The 22,540-nt window shown below is 40.9% G+C and overlaps 1 protein-coding gene across 4 annotated transcripts in view; it reads left to right on the forward strand.

The window, feature by feature from the left end:
- The window catches only part of SEPHS1 (selenophosphate synthetase 1), a 52,829-nt gene extending 33,085 nt beyond the window's left edge, over nucleotides 1-19,744 (forward strand). For all 4 annotated transcript variants that reach the window (XM_054988292.1, XM_054988289.1, XM_054988291.1 and 1 more), the window contains exons 6-9: nucleotides 256-346; nucleotides 8,681-8,780; nucleotides 15,908-16,120; nucleotides 18,461-19,744. In XM_054988292.1, coding sequence (XP_054844267.1) covers nucleotides 256-346; nucleotides 8,681-8,780; nucleotides 15,908-16,120; nucleotides 18,461-18,675 — 619 coding nt within the window. In that variant the 3' untranslated portion in view covers nucleotides 18,676-19,744. The remainder of the gene's footprint in view (nucleotides 1-255; nucleotides 347-8,680; nucleotides 8,781-15,907; nucleotides 16,121-18,460) is intronic.
- Nucleotides 19,745-22,540: the final 2,796 nt, after the last annotated feature.

A 22,540-nucleotide genomic window follows, 5' to 3' on the forward strand; every position in this document is an offset into this window, starting at 1 on the left:
TTTTGCTGAGGTATTAAGTGCTTCTATGTAGAAGCAAGTTCCATGGAAGCTCGGTGTAAAGATCCCTACCATATGCAAGTTGAGACGTTATCTCTTGCTCCGTTTAAGGTGTTTAATCTGCTGTCCCCTAAACAAGTGAATTTCACAGGCTACTTTTCAAGAAGTGTTAACTTTGAGAACTATTAGATATGTCCTGCTGCAGATTTGTGATCAGGAAATAATCAGTTTGTCTGTGTGTGTGTACCTTGTTTTCAGGCCTGATAATGCTGTACCAGGAGATGTGCTTGTGTTAACAAAGCCTTTGGGAACACAAGTGGCTGTAGCTGTTCACCAGTGGTTAGATATTGTAAGTAAATTAGTCTGAATTACATTGGGGTGAAGGAGGAGGGGACTGTTGGGTGATGTAGCAGAAGTAAAACATTCCTTTGGATGGACTTGGTATAAATACATACATTAGACCATAGGTCTAGTTTAGCATTATATATACTGACTGACTGGCAGAGGAAGTACTTTTTCCACTACTTGAGACCCTTTAATTGGAGATGCACCATGGATTGAAACATCCTCTCTGTTATTGAGGCATGACCTTTCTTCATAATATGAAACTACCATATCACTGAGGCTACACTCTGAAAAAAAAGTACACAAATCATATTCAGGGGTATATTTCTACCCCAAGGTAAAATTTTAATGTATCGTGGGGCAAAAAATGTCCCACAAATTTTATTTTGTGGTGGCAGGTCATTGTGTTTCACAGTACCCAAGCATAAAAGCTTTGAAAAAACACTTTTACAGGAGGTGGAATGTATCTTTTTAGTAGATTCATCCCTCACTTTCTGCACGTTGGATTAGTCACATCAGTTTTGTTTATAAAACTATAATTTTAGTTTGGAAAAAAACAAAACCTATGATTGGAGCTTAGGATATTACAAAACTAATACACTGTCACAATTTAAATGGGAAACATCGAACATTGCTAACATTCACACCTGGTGTATTTCTGTAAGAACATGCATCTCTGTGGTGACATGAATGTTTTCCAGGTTATCTGGAGGGCTCTATCTCTCTTGAAAACTTAAAATCCACCCTTGAATCAATGTTTTCTGAGAAAACCTCATAGATGATTTCTGTACCCAATACATGTTGTGTGCTGGGGTTAAAAAAAAATCATGGCAAAATCAGTCAAATTCTGGGATGGTTTAATACCCCAGGTACTATTTTGTTTACACAATGAAAACTGCAAGTGGCAATGTTTACTGATGTGCAGGTGACCATGTCCTAAGAGATAGTTGTAGATCCCTTTCTGTGTGCATTCTGCCAAAAAAGTTGTACCCTGTGTGGAAGTTCATTGAGTCATACTGTTGGACCTACTAGAAGCTTGTTGCTAGTGAAAAAAACTGGGAATAGCAGGGATTTAAACCTCAATTTCCTTCTTGATGGTCTCTCTTCATAACTTTGCTAATTATTGATAGAAAGAGACTTCTAAAATTTATTCCACATGGCAATATTGAAACTTTTTCATTGTAAGAACAAGTCATTTCTGGTTGTGTCTTAACATAATAGATGTATGGAGTCATTGTTTAGCTTACACTTCAAAAGAATGTGTGTGTGCTTTTTACTGCCCTTGATGCAAAATTCATTGAAGTGGAAGAACTGTAGAAGAACAAAATGACATTCTTTTTTTTCTGACTGCTGTTATGCATTTATTGTTCCCATGACACATACGCTTGCAAATTAAGAATACTCTGAGTTTGTATATATTTCAAATGTTTCTAATTTTCCTTGGCTGTCAAGCAGCAAGTTCTTGGTAATGAAAAATAGTACAGGAGATTCTATATTGCTTGTAAACAAAATATATCTTTTGCAGTTCTGTAAGAAAGCTCTTTAGGTATGCCACCTGTTCAGGAGTTCTTTTTCTTCAGTTTTTAAAAGGGAAGAGGAGTAGAAATAAAGCTGTTATTGGCCAACATGTATATAATATGCACAGCTTCTAAAAAGAGTCTAACATGGTGCTCCTGTATAAATCTTTTTAGAAAAAAAATCAGTCACTGAATCATACGCTAACAATTGTGATCCTGGATGGCTACTATTTTGACTTCTGAAGTTCTCCTTGGGAAAGTACTGGAGAATTCTTGTGGCTTACAAACTGGGAGAATTGCAGGGGGGTGGGATTCCCCTCCCATCCAGTTGCAGGGGGGTGGGATTCCCCTCCCATCCAGTGGCTGGTCCCCACCCAGCCAACTGCAGCTTGGGTCCCTTCACAGGCTGGTCGATGGCAGTGACTCTCCGTCCGTCCGTCCCCCTCCAGCCTGACTAGGGCCCCCCCTAGTTTATGCCTTTCTTTCTGCAGGATGATGTGAATAATCATTTGGTTATTTGAATGAGGGATTTCCCTCACAGAGAGAGAGAGTAACTGTGCAGTTGAAAGAAGAGTTACACCCTTCTGTGCACATGCTCTTTGATGGGTGGAAATCTGCTTAATATTGTACTGGCATGATGCGATCTTAAGGCCCCTCTGTAAATGCAGTTGCTGAGGGTAGCAACTGAGGATCACACCAGTGAAACACAAAGACACACACATGTAAATTTAGTGCAGTAACTGTTCTGCAGGCATAGTTGCTGGGAGTAGACAGTGTTAATGAAGCAGAGATGCGCAGGCAGGCAGTGAGTGGGTACAAATGAAAAAATTCACGGAAACAGGGTCTTTTCCCCCTGTGAACTCCCCCCTCCTCCCATTTTTCAGGAGAAAAGGCTGGGGAATTTGGGGGAGTACGGGGGGGCAGGGGGAGAAACTCCTATTAAATATTTTCTCATTGCTTCATAAAGTAAGGTTTTCACACTCAAAGTGTATAGAATGCAAAAGTCTGAAAATTTTCTCAGTGTTTCCAGTAGAAATTTTGGGGTACACAGACAAACCCCGATGCATTTTTTCTCCTTTTGGAATGCATGAAATGCAAGATATTTACTCAGTGTGTAGTATGAACATTGTTACATAAGACAGATTGGATTGGATTTCTAGCCTGCCCTCCCAGCAAGCAGGCTCAGGGCGAGTCACATTAAAATCATGTACAATACATAAACATATAAAAACAAGACAATAAATAGAGATTCAAGTACAATATAAATACAGTGCAAATACAATTCAACAGACTTACTCCAAGCTGTGGCATTTGGCATATCAGTCAGTCAAGTACACTTAATATCTGTGGGGAAAGACACAGCAGATCGCCGAGATCAAATCCAGCAGGGCGAAACAAATCGGAACGATCACAGTGGGGAGGCCGGCCGGATCGTTCGCCAGTGCCTCAACCACAACCGTAGGCCTGGCGGAACATCTCCATCTCCTAGGCCCAGTGGAACTGCAGCAAGTCCCACGAGGCCCGGGTCCCCAGAGACAGCGTTCCAGGCCGGTGCTAGAGCTGAAAAGTGGTAATTCCTTTGTATACTATAGACATAGACAAGATTTCAGGAATGGTTTTTGTTTAAATGTAAATAATTTTGACTGCAATGAATTCAATGATTATTAGAGTTCTGTGTTTCTGTCCAAATACTCTTTCTTCTGTTTACTACAGAAGCTGTTTTCTACCTTCAGCTTTTACTTTTTCATGCCTCTCACATGGGAAAAAAATTAAATACATGTGCTATTAGTTTTTTTATTTTACTTTTTCAGTCTGCCTTTCTCACTGAGACTCGAGGCAGATTACACAATGCAAGTAAATATGACCAATGGCTGGGGCATACAATCCTACTATGTAAAAAGCAAGCCGTATTAGTGACAACTCACTTTTTAACTCCACGCAGGTGCACTCTGTCCTGCACAAGGATAAAGAGTCGTCACCAATACGGCTTGCTTAGGAGGAGGCAGGGAGGGCCAGTGCACTGACACACCCCTCCCAAGGCTGCACAGCAGCCGCAGGAAGACCCAGAACAGTGCTACTGCCAGGTGCCCTGGCAGAGAGGGCCACACTCCTGTGCTAGCTTTCTCCATCACTGCAGCAGTCTCAGGGCCTCCCGAGGGTTGTGCTGCCGAGGCACGAGGAAGGCCTGCCCTGCTGGCCCAGTCCACAGCACACCCTGAACAGGCCAAGGTGTCACGATGGGCTGTGGAATGTTGCTGCGCTCTGCACCGGCCCAATTTCTGCCCGTTTGAGGCCGAATCAGGCCGTTGCAGAGTGCAAGAATGCTGCTGGGACAGTGTGACGGGTCCTGGAGTGCTGCCGCGCTTCACAACGGCCTGACTTTGGCCTGTGAAACAGGACCTCTGTGGAGCTTAGGAACACTGTTGGGGCGGCGCATGCCCTCACAAGATCCCGCTAGAGCCCGTTGTATTGTTAAACACAACGGGCTTTGTTGCTAGTAAATACTATAACAGCCAAGAAAAGGATTAAATGTTTCAGCATATTGCTAACATTGTTCTGCTCAGAATACTTACAGGTGCTCCAGGTTTCAAGCACTGAAGTGGACCTGAACTGGACAGTGTACTCCACACAGGTAAGAAAGGGAGGGAGATCCTCTTCCTCAGACTTAAAACTGCTGAAAAGTTCTCCTTCTCTTACCCACCTCCCTCCACTACACATATTTACTCTATTGGCTCAACAGCCCTTAACAGTGGCTAGCAGAAGGGAGGGCACCTGTTTAGAAGAACATCGCCGCAGTGTCATTGTAACTGCACGTTTGAACAGCTGGCCAGTCTTACATTTCTAAGTAACTGCCAACCACTCCACCCGCTGCTACTGCTGATTAAACATTCATGTGACATCCTTTCCCTTGCAGGATCAGAGCCTTGTGGAGCAACTCCAACAAGTTGGAGTTCCAATACAACTCCCTACAAGAGGGGGGTGAGTAAGTATTGGCTTCCTTCCCACAGTTGAATCCCATCATTTGGGACTCCGAACCCTCCCCCCCCCCCAAGGTGGGAGGGAGATACTGGAATGAGAAGAGTACCACATATCATGTCACTTATTACTGTCATTTTGTCTTTTTCTTCTCTCTCTCTTTTGGCTCTTTGTAGGGAACTTCCCTACAGATGCCAGGATGGACCCCCATTCACAGTGCAGTGCCAACTACCTGCTGAGCCCTCAAAATGCAGTGGACTAGTGTGCATCTGGCTGTTCCGCTCTCGTTCTAGCCTGGTTCCTGCCCCATTCCAAGCTGCCTAATAGGCAGTTGTTTCACTGCACAGTTGTCCCACTTGGGGGGGGGGGGCGCATGCACTGATAGGGACAACACTACCTGTGACTCTGGTCTGTCAGTACAGCTTTCAAAAACAGAGGACCCTTGGCAGGACAAGAGAATTGGTGATCCCATCCGTGTGACTTCAGTCCCTTATGCTGTTCAAGAAATATGTCTGTCTTTGTCCAAATTTGGGAGTTAGGGATCAATTCCTGCTGCCTGCTTCATCTATCCTCAGCTTCCTTGGTTATGGGAGTTGCACTGGGCAGGGTGGGGGCTGAAAGAGGGCTAACACCTGCTGTATGCATACTTGTATGCAAGGAAGAGGGACAGAGTCCTCAGGGTTCATAATCCCCCTGATCATTGCTGGTCCTCTTTATAAACTATGCTGGCTACATGTTGGGTGGGGGAGATGGAGAACAATGGGTTATTGCCAGTTTGGTGTAGTGATTAAGAGCACGGGGCTCTAATCTGGAGAACTGGGTTTGATTTCCCCCCTCCTCCACTTGAAGCTAGCTGGGTGACCTTGGGTCAGTCACAGCTCTTCCAGAGCTCTCTCAGCACCACCCACCTCACAGGGTGTCTGTTTTGGGCAGGGCTCATTTCGAGGGGGAACGCGCTGGAACACAGTTCCGGCAGTTCCCCAAAGAGGTCACATGACAGGTGGACCCACCCACCTGACTCTCAGCCATTTTGGGCCCGTTTCGGCCTGGATTGGGGTTGAAACGGCCTGGATCGGGCCTCTGACGGATGGTGGATCACTCTCCTGCTCATCAGCGGCCTGATCCTGACCATTTTGGGCCACTTTTCAGCCATTGTCAGCCCCTTTTTGCCATTTTGTGGCATATGCTAATGAGTTATGCTAATGAGTTCCTCCCGCTCTTTTTCTACGAAATGACCCCTGGTTGTGGGGATAATAACAACATACTTTGTAAACCACACTGAGTGGCCGTTAAATTGTCTTGAAGGGTGGTACATAAATCGAATGTTGTTATTATGGGATGAATAGTAACAGGCAGTGGTAACTAGCCTCTTGAATACAGTAGAAGAATGTTACATAGGAACATACTAAGCAAAATATTTGGAGTGATGGAGATTCCTTGCTGGACTGTCTGGTACCTAACCCCAGGTAGAATTTAAACCAAGTACCTCATACACAGTATGATATAGTACTATGGGTCTGCACAGGCCTTCTCAGCAGTATTTCCTGTCCCTAGTATATATGGCTGGATTTAACACCGTGACTAATGGAGAATTTGAAATACCCCATGATGTGTTTTTTTCCTGTGTATCCAGTTGGGTGTGTGGTTAGATGAATGGTCTGCAAAGTGTGAGGTATGAGTTCTAGAATTGTCTCTACTATATATCTGCTGGTCTACATATCTATTATATATCTTCTGGTCAGCATGTTGCTGACCCATAGATGAAGCTAACCAACTTTACTGTAGCATAAGCTTATCAGTGGCTTCTGATAATGGGATCAGTTTACTTATAATGAAATCAGCAAACTGATCCCAGTATCAGAAGCCACTGATTGCATCTACTCCCCCCTCCCCTCTCCACCTATATATCTGACCAGTTTCTTCTTACCCTCCATGCATCTGATGAAGAGAACTGTGATTCTCGAAAGCTTATGCTACAGTAAAGTTGGTTAGTCTTAAAGGTGCTACTGGACTCTTTTCTATTTTGCTACTACAGACTGACACGGCTACCTCCTCTGGATAGATGAAGCTTGCATTGTTCCCTGTTTCCCCTTTCCCTGTTGCTTGAATTTGAACCTCTTGTTTCCTACATGAGTGCTTTCCCCCAGTGTGCTGTTAGGGAGATGACAGGGATGCCTTCTGTTGCATGTTCTTTCATTGCTCTTGCCTTGCAAAAAGCTGTACCTGGGGGGATTCTCCCCCTCCTCCTCTGGGACCTGAACCCTTGTGTGGGAGGGCAGGGTAAAGCCAAGGAGATATGCTGGTATTGCTGTGCTTTGGGTTGCTGTTTCAGTCTATGGCTAACATGATTGCAGGTGGGGGTGCTAGCATGCTGCCTTGTAATTAGACATGGGCACGAATTGAAATACGAAGCAAATTTCGTCATGAAATGGGTTATTTCATGTGCCGCAAAACCGTGTTTTGTGGGGCCACGATTATCACAAAATGCTCCATGACTTTTTGGTCTGTTTCGTTCGCTCCATGAACTGTTTCAGACAGGTAGGTGCCGATCCATTGATTCCCTAGGCAACAGTGGGCCCAGACCTTTTGTTGCCATTGGAAACCCCAATCATAGCCCACTTACCCTTGATTGGCAGCTCTCCTAGCCATCTAGAGAGCTTCCATTCTACCCTATACAGCCAGGAGCAGGGGATTAATCCCCTAGGCAGCCAAGGAGGTGGGCCTTTGGTAGCCATAGACACACCAATCTCACCCCTCCAAATCCTGTTAGGCAGGTCTATCAGTCAACCACAGACCTCCTGTTCTGCTTTTTTATAAAAGACGCCTCTAGGTTTTGGAGAAACATCCAGCTCGTCCAGTCCACATCCCAAACTCCTGGGACTGTCCCTGCCTGAGTCCACCCCTCACTCCGTCTTCCTGGCCCATCTCCACACCGCGGCCGGTAATCCTTCATCCTCCTCCTGACCCAGCAAGTCCCAGTCCCCATTTCAGTCAAGCACTCTGGCAGCACTTGCCTACCGGTCAACATACTGCAATCTTGGCCAAACTGGGAGGGTGGGTGGAGGAGAACCTGCTAAAGTCTCCCTGCGAGTTTGGCATCTCTGGGTGAAGGGGGCCGTTGAAATGCCCCTGGTTTTGACGAATCACAAAACTAATGAATGAATTCACGAAACAGAGCAATTTCGTGGAAATTTGTGGTTCACGATTCGTGGAACATGACGAAACATGAACCTCTTTTGGTTTTTTTCTGTTTCGAGCCCATGTCTACTTGTAATTGGCAGATATCTACATTGTCATTGTAGATTCCAGTGCATTTTATGTGGTCTCAGTTCTTTGGAGCTGTATCTTTCTGAAAATTACTTTGCTGAGACAGGGTAAAATATTTGCTATCTATGTCGGAGATGTGCTGGTCTCCAGGATGTGAGGTAGTGCTGTAAACCGTTTAGACCCTGTATCCGTGATTGGATGTTGAGTTGCTAATTGGACCTGAATTGTTTGAAAGCCTTTGATCTGGGGTGGATGGGACAGTTAGCATCGATGAATTCTGTCTCTTGTGTTCATACATGACTACAGTCTTGGAGAACTTACTGATTCCTTACTGCTAGTAGTTTCAAGCCTGCAGCATTTGCTGACTGAAATGTGCAGGGTATTTGCATGGCTATACAGAAGCTGGCTGAATAAAATAAGAATTGCCATATCAAAACAGTGTCTTGTATTTCTTTTGGTAACTTGATGCTTGAATAATGCCAAATAACTGCTCCACATGCAGAATTACTATGGTTAACTAACTGTGCTCTTGCTGTCATTAGTGCAGACAAATGAATCTTGTTTCTTCTTTATAATAGCCAGAAAAATGGAATAAAATCAAATTGGTTGTCACACAAGAAGATGTGGAACTAGCATATCAAGAAGCAATGATGAACATGGCACGGCTCAATAGAACAGGTATGAGAATGTTTTGAAATTTCAGGAAATAAAATGAGAGAAATCACTCTGGAATGAACAATTTTTTAAAAAATTCCCAAGTGGTTTATTATATAAGGCTAGAATCTAATAGGTTATAACTGATAACGTGTGTATTTAATTTAACCTAGAAAAAATTGATGTTGCATTATATTTACTTTTATAAATCAGATTTTCATAAGTCATCAACCGTGTAGACACACTTGCCAATATTTTGATAATCAAAACTTGGAGTGTCTTTCTTTCCTTGGTTGGAAGTAGGATTTAGAGGAGGTAAGAACAAGATTTCTATCTCTTCTATTATAAAAATCCATCCAGAACATTAAAAAAAAACAAACACTTTTTGAAAGTGTCATTAAACAGTTTGCATGCTAGAAACAGAATATAAAGTAATTTAAAAAGATAAACCCCTTAATTAAAAGCCAGGGTAAAAATAAATATTTTGGCTTGGCATCTAAAAAAGAATAGGGTAGGTACCAGCTGATCTTCAAGGCAGAGAGCGTTCTTCCAATGAGGTACCATTCCTGAAAAAGCTCTCCACCCACCTCACCTCTGCTTTCTGTGCCTTTTGGGTTGTTTGCTACAATCTCCACACTTCCATAAAAACTTCCAGAGAAGCAAACAAATATTTAAATTCCTAGACACTATCAAGTTTTAAAAGCTTGCATAGTCTCTTGTAACTAGTCTAGTGTAAATATTCTGTGCCGTCATTCATTTTCTGGTACTGACTCCCAGGCCTGGCTTTTTGCCAGTCCTGGCTTCCTTTAAGACTTCCATTCTTTAGAACAAAACATGCTTGGACACTCTTTTATCTGAATTGATGTGACATAAATACACTGCTATTTGCTGTAGCTACAAGGAAAAGCTGAGAATGATGTCTGGGGTGGCTAATTGCCATTTGATACCTTTTCCCAGAACTTCCTCTGGTACCAGCCATCCTCCCTGATAATATTATAAAAGTTAGTGACTGAATCTATCGTGTTTCCTCTTCTCAGTGCTTTCTGAATTGTCCATTATATTGGATGCTGTTGTAGCAGGGGTTCACTGACTTTTCTTTGAGAAGTCGCATACGTTTCCCACATATGGGTGATAAGCACTTGACTAACCTTTCGGAAAGTTTAGTGAAGCTCAAGGCTGAGGCCTCACTCCCACTGCTGACCACTTTGTGTGTAAAGATGGGAAAGAAAGCCCCTCCCCTGCTCTGTTTTCACGGGATGAGAGGAGATGTCGTATGTCATAGAACAGTGTCCGTGGAACCCTGGGGTTCCATGAGAAATTGGCCAGGAATTCAACATTTGTGATGTTTAAGTAAACTTTCTTTTGATTTTTTGGGGGGGGAAAGAGAATACAAAGTAGATTGGAAAAATGCTTTACTTTTTTTTCTTACGAAGTAAGCTGACAGCAAGAGAGCAGCTTACCTTGCCATCAACTTTTTCTGGCCTGTAAACATTTTCATAGGTTCCTTGGGATTTGAAAAATCAATTTAGGGGTGCCTCCATTGAAAAAAAGTCAGAAAACACTGCTATAGAATATAGCTAATTTTTTCTCCATTAATAATACTTTTAAAAAAATTAAAATTAGGTTTAAAATCTTAATGTTTTAGGTTATGGGGCCTTGGCCCACAATTGGTCTTCAACAGAAACATGCACAGCTGATGAGCATGGACAGTCAGACTGGTGGGACATGTGACAGACATCATGGGAACACTCAATTTATTTTACCAATGAGAATGTAAGCAAGAATATGATTTAATTCTGATTATATTCTGCTTCAGCTGATTCTCTTATACAAATGCTTGTATGTCTTATTTCTTTCTGGTGTGCCTGAATTTGCAGCAGTTCAGACACCAGAGCTGTGAAATTTCGGCAAGATGACAGTGTACTGTAAATTTCAAAGTACTGACAACATATTTATCTGCCCTTAATTACCTAACCATAGTCCATTGTTTCATAACTGAGTAAAAGCAAAAGAGCACTCTACTTCTGGCTAATTCTTTCTTAGAGTGGTGCTTATAAGCTACAGAGACTGCACAATTTGTATTAGAGGTATTTCCATTGAGGATGTAGTTTTTAAAAGGAATTTAGGGTTACTAGTGGCAAAAAAGTGGCTTCTCCTGTGAACAGACACTGGATTATTCTTGTTTTAGATGAGAGAATATATTAAAGCTGCAACACCTCCTAACCCTATTTGAGCAATCCTGTCTATTACTCAGATAAGTAACAAGTGAAACTCTTCTCACATAGTGCTAAGATAGTCAGTTAGTCAAGGGGTTTAATTGTATATGGCCAAAGGCTGTCACAATACAAAGTTAAGAACGGTAAAAGTAAGAATTTATCATACAAGCATAAAATACAGTTGTTAGAATAACAAAATAAAATACAATTAAAATAGAACCTTAGTAAATCCAATTGTTCAGACCAGTATTAAAATACAGTACGATTATAAACATCTAAGATGAAACCAGACAGTTATGAAGAAAGTTAATTTTCTGAGGAAACAATCTTGGCCCTGATCTTTTTTGCAGCTAAGGCAAACAGGGATACTCTACTAGTGACAAATGAATCAGTATCAGATAACAAAAAAACCAGTTTGTCAATATCAGAGGTAAAGTTGCGCCCCACTAACAAATTAGCAAGAAATTTAGCTCTAGCCTCTGCATACATAGGACAAAATAAAATGTAGTGTAAGAGATCCTCAGGAACTGAGGCACCACATATACAGAGACGAAGAGCCATTGGGGTTTGAAGGTATCTTCCAGTAAGTAAAGCTGTCGGCATTGTTTGAAAATGCAGGGAGGTAAATGATTTTCTGAGATTTTGGGATGTGATGTTCGCTAAATAGGGAGTTCTAACGTGATCTCTCATGATCAGTTTAAACCAGGGGGAGGATCTGGATTGAGAAACAGTAAAACTGTCCCATAGAGCATCACATCTGTAGACCCAACTTCGTAAGTTGGAGCCGTTATTTGAAGCCCCTAGCAAACCGTCTGGGATGGAATAGTGGACAAGGATGCTGCTGTAGCAGGCTGCCCAGGGCGAACCGCTGTGCGTCATCAGCTGAAGGCGTTGCTTGCTGAAGGCGTTGGTAATAACAGTACTACCCTCGCTCCAGAATTTAAGTATGGCCAGATGGACACAAGCTCTAACTGAAGGCAGTCCAAGTTCCACCCTCATTAGGGTTGCCGTGGTCTCCCTGGGTAGTGCAAGCAGTCGTCTAATGAAAAGATTTTGAATTGATTCCAGACAGCTTATAATATGTTCTTTCCAGCCCCAGACCTCTATACCATAAAGAAGGTGGGGGATTGCCTTACATAAATACAGTTTTATTGCAGGGTCTACAAGAAATCCACCCTTGGTATAATAAAATCTCAGAATTGCCCCTATAATTTTTAAAGTGGAGGATTTGACAATATCCAGATGTGTATTCCAACTTAAGAGTCTCACTAAAGGTCACTCCCAAATACTTATAGGAGCTGCACTGTTCAACGGGAATTCCATGAATACTCTAGGTAGTCCTTCTGGGCCACCTTCTAAAGACCATGACCTTGGTCTTGTTGTAATTTATTTTGAGGGCCTCCTCTTTGCAGTATTCACCTAGTTGGTGCAATAACCTTTTTAGTCTAGTTTGGGTAAGGGAAAGCAGGACTATGTTGTCAGCATATAAAAGGATTGAAATTTTCTGATGACCAAATGAGGGAGCAACAAACTCGGGACCTGATAACCTGTGCGCTATACCCTTTATATACAGGTTAAAAAGCGTGGGAGCGAGAACGCATCCCTGCTTAACCCCTCTAAGGATTGGAATTTCATCTGTTAACCTGAAGTACCCACCTTGATTTTATAGTGCTAAGATAAACTAAGATAGTTTAGCTTTAATTGTCTTGCTGTAGATCTTGGGTCATGTCCATGTATCCGTAAGTTGTATAATTAAGCCAGTGTGGGACAGTGGCTCAAGTGCTGAAGTAGAACTAGGGGAGACTCAGAGTGCTATCCTGATTACAGCTACACCCTTCTAGGTCCTTTTAAGTCAGTGAGCTCACAAAGATGAAACTCTGTTTAGGGTGGCGCTTCCATGAAGCTCACTTGACTGATCTTGGGCTGGCCTCTGGTCAGCCTAACTTACTTCATAGGATAAAACAGGGATCGTGGTGTGCTATCCTGAGCTGCTTAGAGGAGAAGTGACTAACTTGAGTCATTTTTGTTTTAAAAAAATGCAGACCTATCAGACTTTCCGTACAGGAAATTATTGTATTTTACTTTGCTTTCTTTCCCCCCAATGGGGAGGTTTACATTGTTCTCCTCCCTTCCATTTTATCCTTAGAAGAATAGTGTGTGAGGTATTATAAGCTGAATGTGTGAGACTAGCCCAATACTGAAATTTGGTAATGGCAGAAATACAAACTTCTTTGGTCTTCTTACACTTGCTTATAGCTTAATAATTACTGCAGTACTGGTTCATTCTTCATCAGTGTGCTGATATATGGGAGAAAGGAGTTATCCCTTGCTTCCCTGTCTTCGAGCGTTTGTTGAAAGGAGAGGGAAGCCTTCTTTCCATGGCCAGTTTCTCTCTCTTTCTCCTCCACTCCCACTCCAAGCGTGTTTTTGTCATAGTTGGGTCTTTTAACTATTTTCGAATATAACGTTTTTAATACCATATTCCTACAGAAGGGGTTTGTGCATGTGTAGACTCTAGCTAGAGCAAAACAACCAGAAGAACCTAACTAGTTCTAAGAGACCCAAATAAATATACTTTTTTATTTTTAACGAAGGGCAAGTGCTGTAAGTGCAAGAACTTATAACATTATATTACTACCATTTCAAATATTACAGATTCTCCTATATATTAGTATATATAGTTGCATTGGTATATATTGCTGAGCTGTTCTAGGAGGAGGGGTATCTTCTAATTTACAAACATTTTCTTGTATTCCTGGGTGGGTCAAAGTATGCTGAACCCCCTGGACCTTGTCTGTAGCAGGGCAGCCTATCTTGCAAGGTACTGATGGATATAGATTTGAGGAAAAAGGATTTTATATACTTTTTATATACTACTTCTGTGCCTTTTCAGTATTACATGCTTTGCACTTTTTCTATGCTCAGGAGCTAATGTAGTATTTGTAATGCAACCTGTAAGAATATGACACTTGAAACAAGAAGAATGTATGCTGAACCTCTGTAAGAACTGAGGACTAAAATATATATATATATATTGCTTGTAGAGCTGCACTTATAAGAATATTACACATATGTTACATTATTCTATAAGATTCCAATAGGAATCAGTATTAGAGAGCCTTTTTGTAGAAAACTGATTTGATGCAGCAAGCTGGTTTGGCCACCTGTGGCATTATCTCCCTGCAGAGAAAAAAAACTAGGGGAAAGGGCAGAAATGGGGGAAACATCCCTTTCTCCTCATGGACTTCAGTTATCTGAAGGCACCAAGGCTGCCAGATTGAGACTTCCTGGCACCCTTGAAGGTGAAAGTGTTATGCCCAGAAGGAAGTAGGTAAAAGGTTGGAAAGTGTCCTTCCAAAATACAAGATAAGAAGCTGCAAGAATTGGAATTCCCCAGTAGAGGGGCCGACCCAGAATTGCATCTTCAAATCAGAACTGACCCTAGATATCTTACAAGCCAATAAGATAGCAAATATTAGAATATTGTAATATTATTATGATTACCTGAAGGTATTGCTTTGCACATCTATTGTAATTCTGATGAGCTTTGCACACGGAGAGACCGTCTATTTCTGTGTAAAGAAAGGGCTCATCCACTGGTTTAATTAAACCATCTGTTTTGCTTCAATTCAAGAAGGACTCCAGGATCTTATTTTAATTTTTATTGTGGTTGGTCGGAAAAGGGAGAACGAACCACAGAGGTGCAAAGTTTTGCACATAGCAGTACACACATCAAGAAGCAAAGTCTTCCTAAGGAATAAAATGCCTATATAAATTTATTACAATATTTATAGAACACCTTTTCCAGCTATTGAGCTCAAAGGAATGTAAAAAAAAACCCACAGTATGCTAACACTAAACGGTAAAACCATAAAACAGTCATCATCAGTAAAGTAACAGCCTAAGTCTCAATTCACATAGCAGCAATAAAACCAACAAAATGCCCAACAGCATAGCTTGAATCTTAAGCTCCCTTTCTGCTTGCAGGGGGGGGCGTGGTTTTTGCCAATCTCCTTGCTCAGTGCATTCCTCTACTTTGATTGTCATGATGTTCCTGAGGGTCCACAAATCTGTAATGGATTTTTATCTTTATTTATTTAACAGATGTTTATCTTTACTCTTGGACAGTCTTTAGACCCTTAATTGAGATCTTGAAAACAGCATTCACTTTTAAACGAGGCTGCTTATCAGTACAAATTATTTATAGGGTTCTTCTTGCTGTAGTCTCCCCCCTCTCCCCACAAGACACAAAGAATTCTTTTAGAATTTAAATATTTCCTTTATTGAAAATACTCTAATCTTTTTAAAGAAGCAAGATAGCAAAACATATATGATTATCAGTATAAATCCTATAAAGACAGAACACAGAAAAGCAGTAAAAATTAGGTTTGCTAACATTTCCTAATTAATTCTAAGTTTAAAACATGAAATGCATTAAAATTCCTTTAGCGTACAGTACATTGGTAAGATTCTCACCTAGGTCTCCATGAGACTTCATTCAGTCAGAACTCTGACATTCTATCTGAGTTGGCACTTTATAGGTTATCTATGATTAGAGGATACTAATCTAGATACTGTCCACTACGTTTAATTAGCTGTCAGAGATGAAAATACACCTGGATTGTTATACAACAAGTTAGAAAACACTGCGGCAGAGTTCATGCAGAGTTCAGAAAAGTTCACTAGTATACATATGTATTGCTTAGCATAATATGCTATAATCCATATATCTGAGACAAATCCATGGGACAAAATAGTGGGAGGAGGCAAAAAAATAACTGCAGTGGGATGGGCAAGGCAGGAACATTAGCACTCAGAGAGTTTTTAAAATATTTCCTATTTAATTGAAATTGTATAGTGCATAGAACTCTGAACAAGCAGCTCAGAAGGGGTACTCTGGATTGCATAATGTGTTGTCTTGTTTTTTGTTTCTAGCTGCAGGGCTCATGCACACGTTCAATGCACATGCAGCTACAGACATTACCGGCTTTGGAATCCTGGGACATGCACAAAATCTAGCCAAACAGCAGCGCAATGAAGTGTCTTTCGTTATACATAACCTTCCCGTTCTTGCCAAAATGGCTGCAGTTAGCAAAGCATGTGGCAATATGTTTGGCCTCATGCATGGGACGTGTCCTGAGACTTCAGGTAAATCTTTTTTATAATGCTTTTTCTCTCCCAGAATTAGCTCATAGCCATACATTTGAAATAAATCAACATTAAAACCAGTGTAGAATCAATATATCCCATTATATCTAATCCAACCAAATTATTGAACTCTTGGAGAAGAGAGACTTCTTGCCACTCTTTGGCATGAAGTGCTGCAAGTATTTCTAATAGAGGGGCACTAGATGGCACCCTTTCTGCTGTGTAAGTAGTGGATGCTGTTCTCTGGCATTTCTGTCTCTCAGATTCTAATATATTCCCTATAGTATTTGGCCATACATTGGATGTACTTTTTGTAGATGCCGGTAGGAATTCTGTGTGTATGCAAACATGTGCACATACACTGTACTTCAAAACTAGTTGTTACCTCACAGTTAATAAAGGGTGCATAAATAATGTTTGTCAAGTGATTATCTCCAGGAATAGTGAAGGAGAATGGATGTATATTTTACTGATTTGTTAATTGCGGGGTAGGGAACACCAACCCCCCCCCCCCACACACACACACAAATGCATATAATGATCTAAATAAAAACACAAGGTCTCCAGATGGTGGAAGGAATATTGTAATCATGGATCTAATCGAGAACAAACAAATAATGTGAGTGATGAGGTGTCCTAGCAACCTCCTCAGGCAAGAGTTAAATTCTGTTGAAATGAGTAGGCAACTACATCCATGGCATATCATGCACACTTCTTTGAACATTATAAAATGAGCATATCCAGTTTATATTGCCTTCCCCCCCCATTAAACGATGTAAGGAATGTACTGTCTTCCAGTTTTTGTAAATATTATTACAGTAATATTATTACAGTAAAAATCCATATAAAGCTTTGAATTTGTTTGAACGTGGCATTTAAGACGTTTGATTTGTTGTTGTTGTCCCCCCCCCCAATGAAATTTGGTAAAATTCGGCCATTGTTTCCTATGAGAAAATCAATCCATGGACTATCCGGTAGGCTTGAAGGGGGCACTTTTCAACCAAACTTCACCAAATTGTAGGGGACCTACTGCTAACTGTCTTCTAAAGACTCCCCAAGTTTAATAAAGATTGGACCCCAGCGGCCAATTTTAATGGTCTCTGAAAGAAGGTGCCCCCCCAGCCACTCTCCATCATTCCCTATAGGGAAAACAATCTGGGGCAATTCAGGGTCCTGGGGGTGGCATTCTTCAAGCAAACTCCACCATATTTGCAGAGGAACTACTACTGATTGTCCTCTAAAGAACCTTAATGGTTCTGGAACATTGGATTCTGGGGACCAACTCTATGGGCCCCTGAATAAGGTGACCCCAGATAATCTATTGCTTGAATAGTCAAAGCTCACTCCCACTGCAGAATCCCATGGGGACAAGACTGCCATGGTCAGGGCACACTCCCAAATGCAAGCTGAGCTCATCCCAGAGAAAACCCACCAGAAGCAAAAGAATGGAACCTCCCCCCTCCCCTTCCCAAAAAAACCCAAAGTGAAGCATGGGGACCAACCTCACACCCATCCTCCCAAACCAAACTGAAGCCAGAGACGCTGTTACAGCTTAGCCCAACTGCACCAGTGTTATTCACAGCAGCCAGGCACTGGGTTCAGCGAATGAAGGAACAACACAGAACAGAAACAAGTAGTGCCCAGCCTCAAGCACAAGTCATTCCCTTGCTTTAGTTGAGATTCTCTGGTTTGATGATGGTCCCCTTGCTTCACTTTGTTCTGGGAGGGTTGGGATTAGCCCTGGATAAGCCCCCAGATTGATTTTCCAGTAGGAAACAATGGCTGAATTTTACTGAATGATTCAGTAAAAAAATATGGAATACTGAATCTCGTTTGGTATTCATTATTTTGATCCAGAGTAGCCAATTCCATCAAATTAGCCAAAATGCCATATTTTAAATCAAATTCTGAATCAAACTGCACATCCCTAACCACATCACCTCTGAGTGACTCCCAGTGCCTAGTCAGTTGGCCTTTCTTTCATCATCTGGATTTTTTCCCCATAAAGTCAGGCCAGTTGCTAACACCACAGCAGTCCTTGACCTGGCACATTATCACTGAGACCTAGCACTAGGCCACATTCTGCCCAGTTGTTCCAGACCAGTTTGACTATGTAGTGTTGGAGTAGGGGAAGTGGTCAGAAAAACAGAGTAAACTCATAGTCCACAAAGAGATTATTCTATTAACTGGGCATGCGATAGAGCGGGCCATGTTTATTCTGTGTATGTTACTGGTAGTAGGTTCTCAGTACAGACTATGATTGTATCGGTCTGTAGGGGATAGTTAGTAACTTTTCATCTGAAATGTGACCAGAAGCTAATTTATTGTTATTCTTTTCAGGGGGCCTCCTTATCTGTTTACCACGTGAACAAGCAGCACGCTTCTGTGCTGAAATCAAGTCTCCAAAATATGGTGAAGGACACCAAGCGTGGATCATTGGGATTGTAGAAAAGGGCAATCGTACTGCCAGAATTATAGACAAACCACGAATAATTGAAGTTGCACCACAAGTCGCCACTCAGAATGTGAACCCAACGCCTGGCGCAACTTCTTAATCTAGACAAAATAGCTATTTTTTTTTTGTTTTTTTAAATAGATCTCCTTTATCATCTTACAGCCTAAAGAACTGTAAAACGAGAAGAAGAAACACATTGTGTCTGCAAATCTGGTGGCCTTAGGTCAGTTTGAGTGGATGCATTTAATAAAATAAAACCCATTGCCTTTTTTTCCTGTTACATTAACTGAAGATGCATCTAATCTTGAGGCAGCTTCTGAGTTGAGAATTATATTGTTATCCAATGCTGTTGATTCATTTTGAATCTTTAGACACTTATCTCTTGCCGCATAGGCTCTTTTTAAAAAGGTGCTTTCACATAGCACAGACATTACTGGTAGTGGTATCGAAATAGTTTTGTCCTTTTCCATTATATGTATATTTATCATTAGGTCTAATTTTGGATGCCTTGAATGAAATTCCAGATAGGCAATAAATTTGATACATGCTGCACAATGGTTTTTATCTAGTAGCAAAGAGGGTTGCACAATTAACATTCAATCTTTGATTTGTAAAATTTAGTTTTATGAGCATCGACAACCCTGGACCTTTTTGGTAGTACATTCTGTTTCAAACAAGCAAGTACTGACTTTGCATGGAAAACACTTCCGAGCTGAAGGAAAAATAATTTTGTTCTTTGTAGATCAGACAATATTTACTTGTATTATCAATAATTTTTTCTTTATTGATGGTATAAAAATGATGCTCAGTTTTGCAACGTGATTGGATGTGCTGTAGAGCAACATGGTATTGCCGACCAAAAGGAGGTTATTGTATAATCATTTGAATTCACTATATAATTAACTACATAAATAATTTTTAAATATAACCAATTAAAAAAAACCTGTTCTGTGAATGGTAGTGTTTAATACATTTTATATTTTGTATAGTGATTATAAATCTTTGTTTTCTTAAAATCAGCAGCTGTCTAGTATAATGCTTAGTGTTTTTGGGTTTTGCTCAAAATTAATTTTTGTGCACGCTTTTGTGATGTGTTTAAAAAAATCTACTTTGCCAACATTGCAGCCTGAATTTAAGCTTAATTATTTGAATAAATATTTAATTTTTTATTGCTCTTGTACAAGTGAATGACCCTTACACTTAAGAGTCTAAATTTACTGTTTGGTGAAATATGATGATTAGATCTGTTAACATTGCAATTGCGATATGAATACTTGTCATTCATTCAGGTGTGGAATGAAAACATCTCATGTCTGATTAAGTATATAAAAATATCTTACGGAATAGCCTATATAAGGGATGTTCCCTTGGTTTCCAAGAGCATGGAACCTTACAACTTACAGTTCTTGGATAATGTGGTGTTCCTGATTACATCTATTTTTTCCCCTGGAAATAGGTTATGAGTATGGATCTTAATAGGTTAGGAGTATGAATCTTAAAGTAGTAGTAAATTGTATGCTAATTCCAGCTTGTATTTTATCACCTTTAAGGAAATCAAAGACCATAAACTCCATCTAAACTTACAGTGCACACTTAAATTTTGGAATATGTTTGGTTCTAGAATGTCATGGGTTTGCAGCATTTTAATTTGGAGGTAAAGCAATAAGTAGCTTTTTATTCCAAGGGATCTCCATAAATGTCAGGAAATAGATGCTTAAAAATTAGAGTTGAGAGCTTTTGGTTGTCTTCTGGTTTTGCATTCTAAATTCTTAAATGATTGGACATAGTGGATTTTTCTTTTAAATGACCCATCGTCAAAGGCTGCTTACAGGTACAGTGGTTGTGCTTCTAAATTTTCTGTGTGCAGATATAATGATGTTTGTTGTCATTCACATGAAAACCCCACTATAACCACCAAATCCACTTTAGTGGAAAGATGACAACACATGGATTTCCATTACATTCCATAATTAATATTGAAGGCACTTTGCAGTGATACCAGGTGTGTGACTTGATCTTTAGATAAGACGGTTGTGTCTAGGACAGTTGTTGGCACTTGGGAATGGCTTATTTTTTAGGAATGCAAATTTCCTTGCCCCTATTCCTCTTTAATACTCTCTTTCCCTGATCCCATCCTTGTGTCCTATTTTTAAGCCGTTGCCCAAAATAGTCGAGTTTCTGGGGAAGAAAGTGACTGAGCATGACCTAGATGGAAACAGCAGGTAGGTATATGGATCCGTTGTAGAGAGCCTGCCCCCACTTCCTTACAGGTCTCTCATTAAAACAGAGAGTTCTGGAATTCAGACCTGGTTGTAGAGTAGGTGATGCTTCACACCTACACTTGAGAGAACTTGCTTTCAGCCTTACACAGTATTTACTCCAGTGCAAAACTAGATTTTTTTCTAGGTATGCTATAAAAAGGGGGGTTGTGTCTTCCATTGGCATTTAAATTACAAATAAACAATTTTTAAAAAATTCAGTGTATAATTTTTAGGTTGTTTTTACAAATCAGAGTTGCCTTTCTTTTGAGTAAATACAATACTTTCTGGTAGTAGGGTTTTCATTTTCAATGTTTTCAAATTATAATCATTTCAGTTCCAGTTTTCCTTAGATCCCGGAAATAGGAGCCCATTGGCACTTTAAAAAGCTAAGATTTTTATTCTGATGTAAATTTTTGAGGACAGAAATCCCGGACTGTAGCCGGATTTCCGGTTTGGGATCCATGGAGGTCTAACGCAGCTCTAAGAGCTGAGCTGTCCGTGCTGCTGTTTGTGGAGGCTGGAGGGGCACCGATTGCCCGCAGCCCCCTGTTCTCAGGCGGACAACAGGCAAGCACGCTTAAGAACCTGAGGGCGCATTGATCTCGGGTGGAGGGGGGTTCTACACAACGAATTCTCACCCGCCCTTGAGGTCACACCCGAAGAAAGGTTTTGCTAAGATCTCTGCAGTGGCTCTGGAGTCAATTTTCTTGGCATAAGACCTGCATGCCCAAGCTTCAACAAGCAGTAAGGGGTACAGATTTGATTGGATTATAGAAGCAGCGATTACAACCCAAGAAAAACGTTTAAGAAGGTAAAGATTGCTCTCTCTCAATACGGGACAGATTAAAGCAAGAAATAAAATATAAAAGTGGATTTAAAAACTGCAACAGTTTGATTAAGTAAAGAGGAAGATTCCGGCAAGAAAAAATTTAAAAAATGACATCATAAAGTGAAGTTAGTGCGGAAAACTGATTATTGTTTACATACCTGCGGTGGGAAGAGATACTGGACTGTGGGAAAGTTTTAATATCACGAGAACTGCTGCGAAAAGTGAAGGAACAGGAAGTATGTCAGGATCACAAAGAGGTTGGCAAGAAGCGGCCTGTTTTAACACAGGAAGTGGAAGAGCACCATTTTGGAAAAGGGCAAGGTCGTGGCTTCAATGAAAACGGAAGTAGGCCATCTTTAAAGAAGGTAAGGGCGTTTGCTTCAGCTTAAAACCATAGAGAAAAAACGCCCGACATTTTGGACTGTGAAAGATAACTTTTAATAAAAACAAAGTGAATTTGGACTTTTTAAAACAACAGAAGGTAGTAAACCAGCGCCACGGATTTAAGGAAAAGGGCAGACTCATGGGAGCGTAGTAAATCTAGCCCCACGACGTTGAAGAAGAAGTGGCAAGCTGCGATGGAGAACTTGGATAAAAAAGTTTCAAAAGTTACGGAAGGTAATAAAGAGCTTAAAGGCATGATACAGGAGATGGTGAAAGACTTTAGAGACTTTAAAGCGACGCTTAAATCGGAAATGGCAGAACTGACTAAGGATGTACTAGACACGCAGCAGAGAGTTAATGTAGTGGAAAATACGGTAGATGCGCAGAAGACGGAGATGAGAGGACTAAAAGGAAGAATGGCCGTCACGGAAAGTAAACAAATGGAGAAACAACTAAGATTTCGTTCGATCCCAGAAACGGAGGAGAAAACA

Source organism: Eublepharis macularius, chromosome 9 (genome assembly GCF_028583425.1).
Source record: "Eublepharis macularius isolate TG4126 chromosome 9, MPM_Emac_v1.0, whole genome shotgun sequence".
Taxonomy (NCBI): Eukaryota; Metazoa; Chordata; class Lepidosauria; order Squamata; family Eublepharidae; genus Eublepharis; species Eublepharis macularius.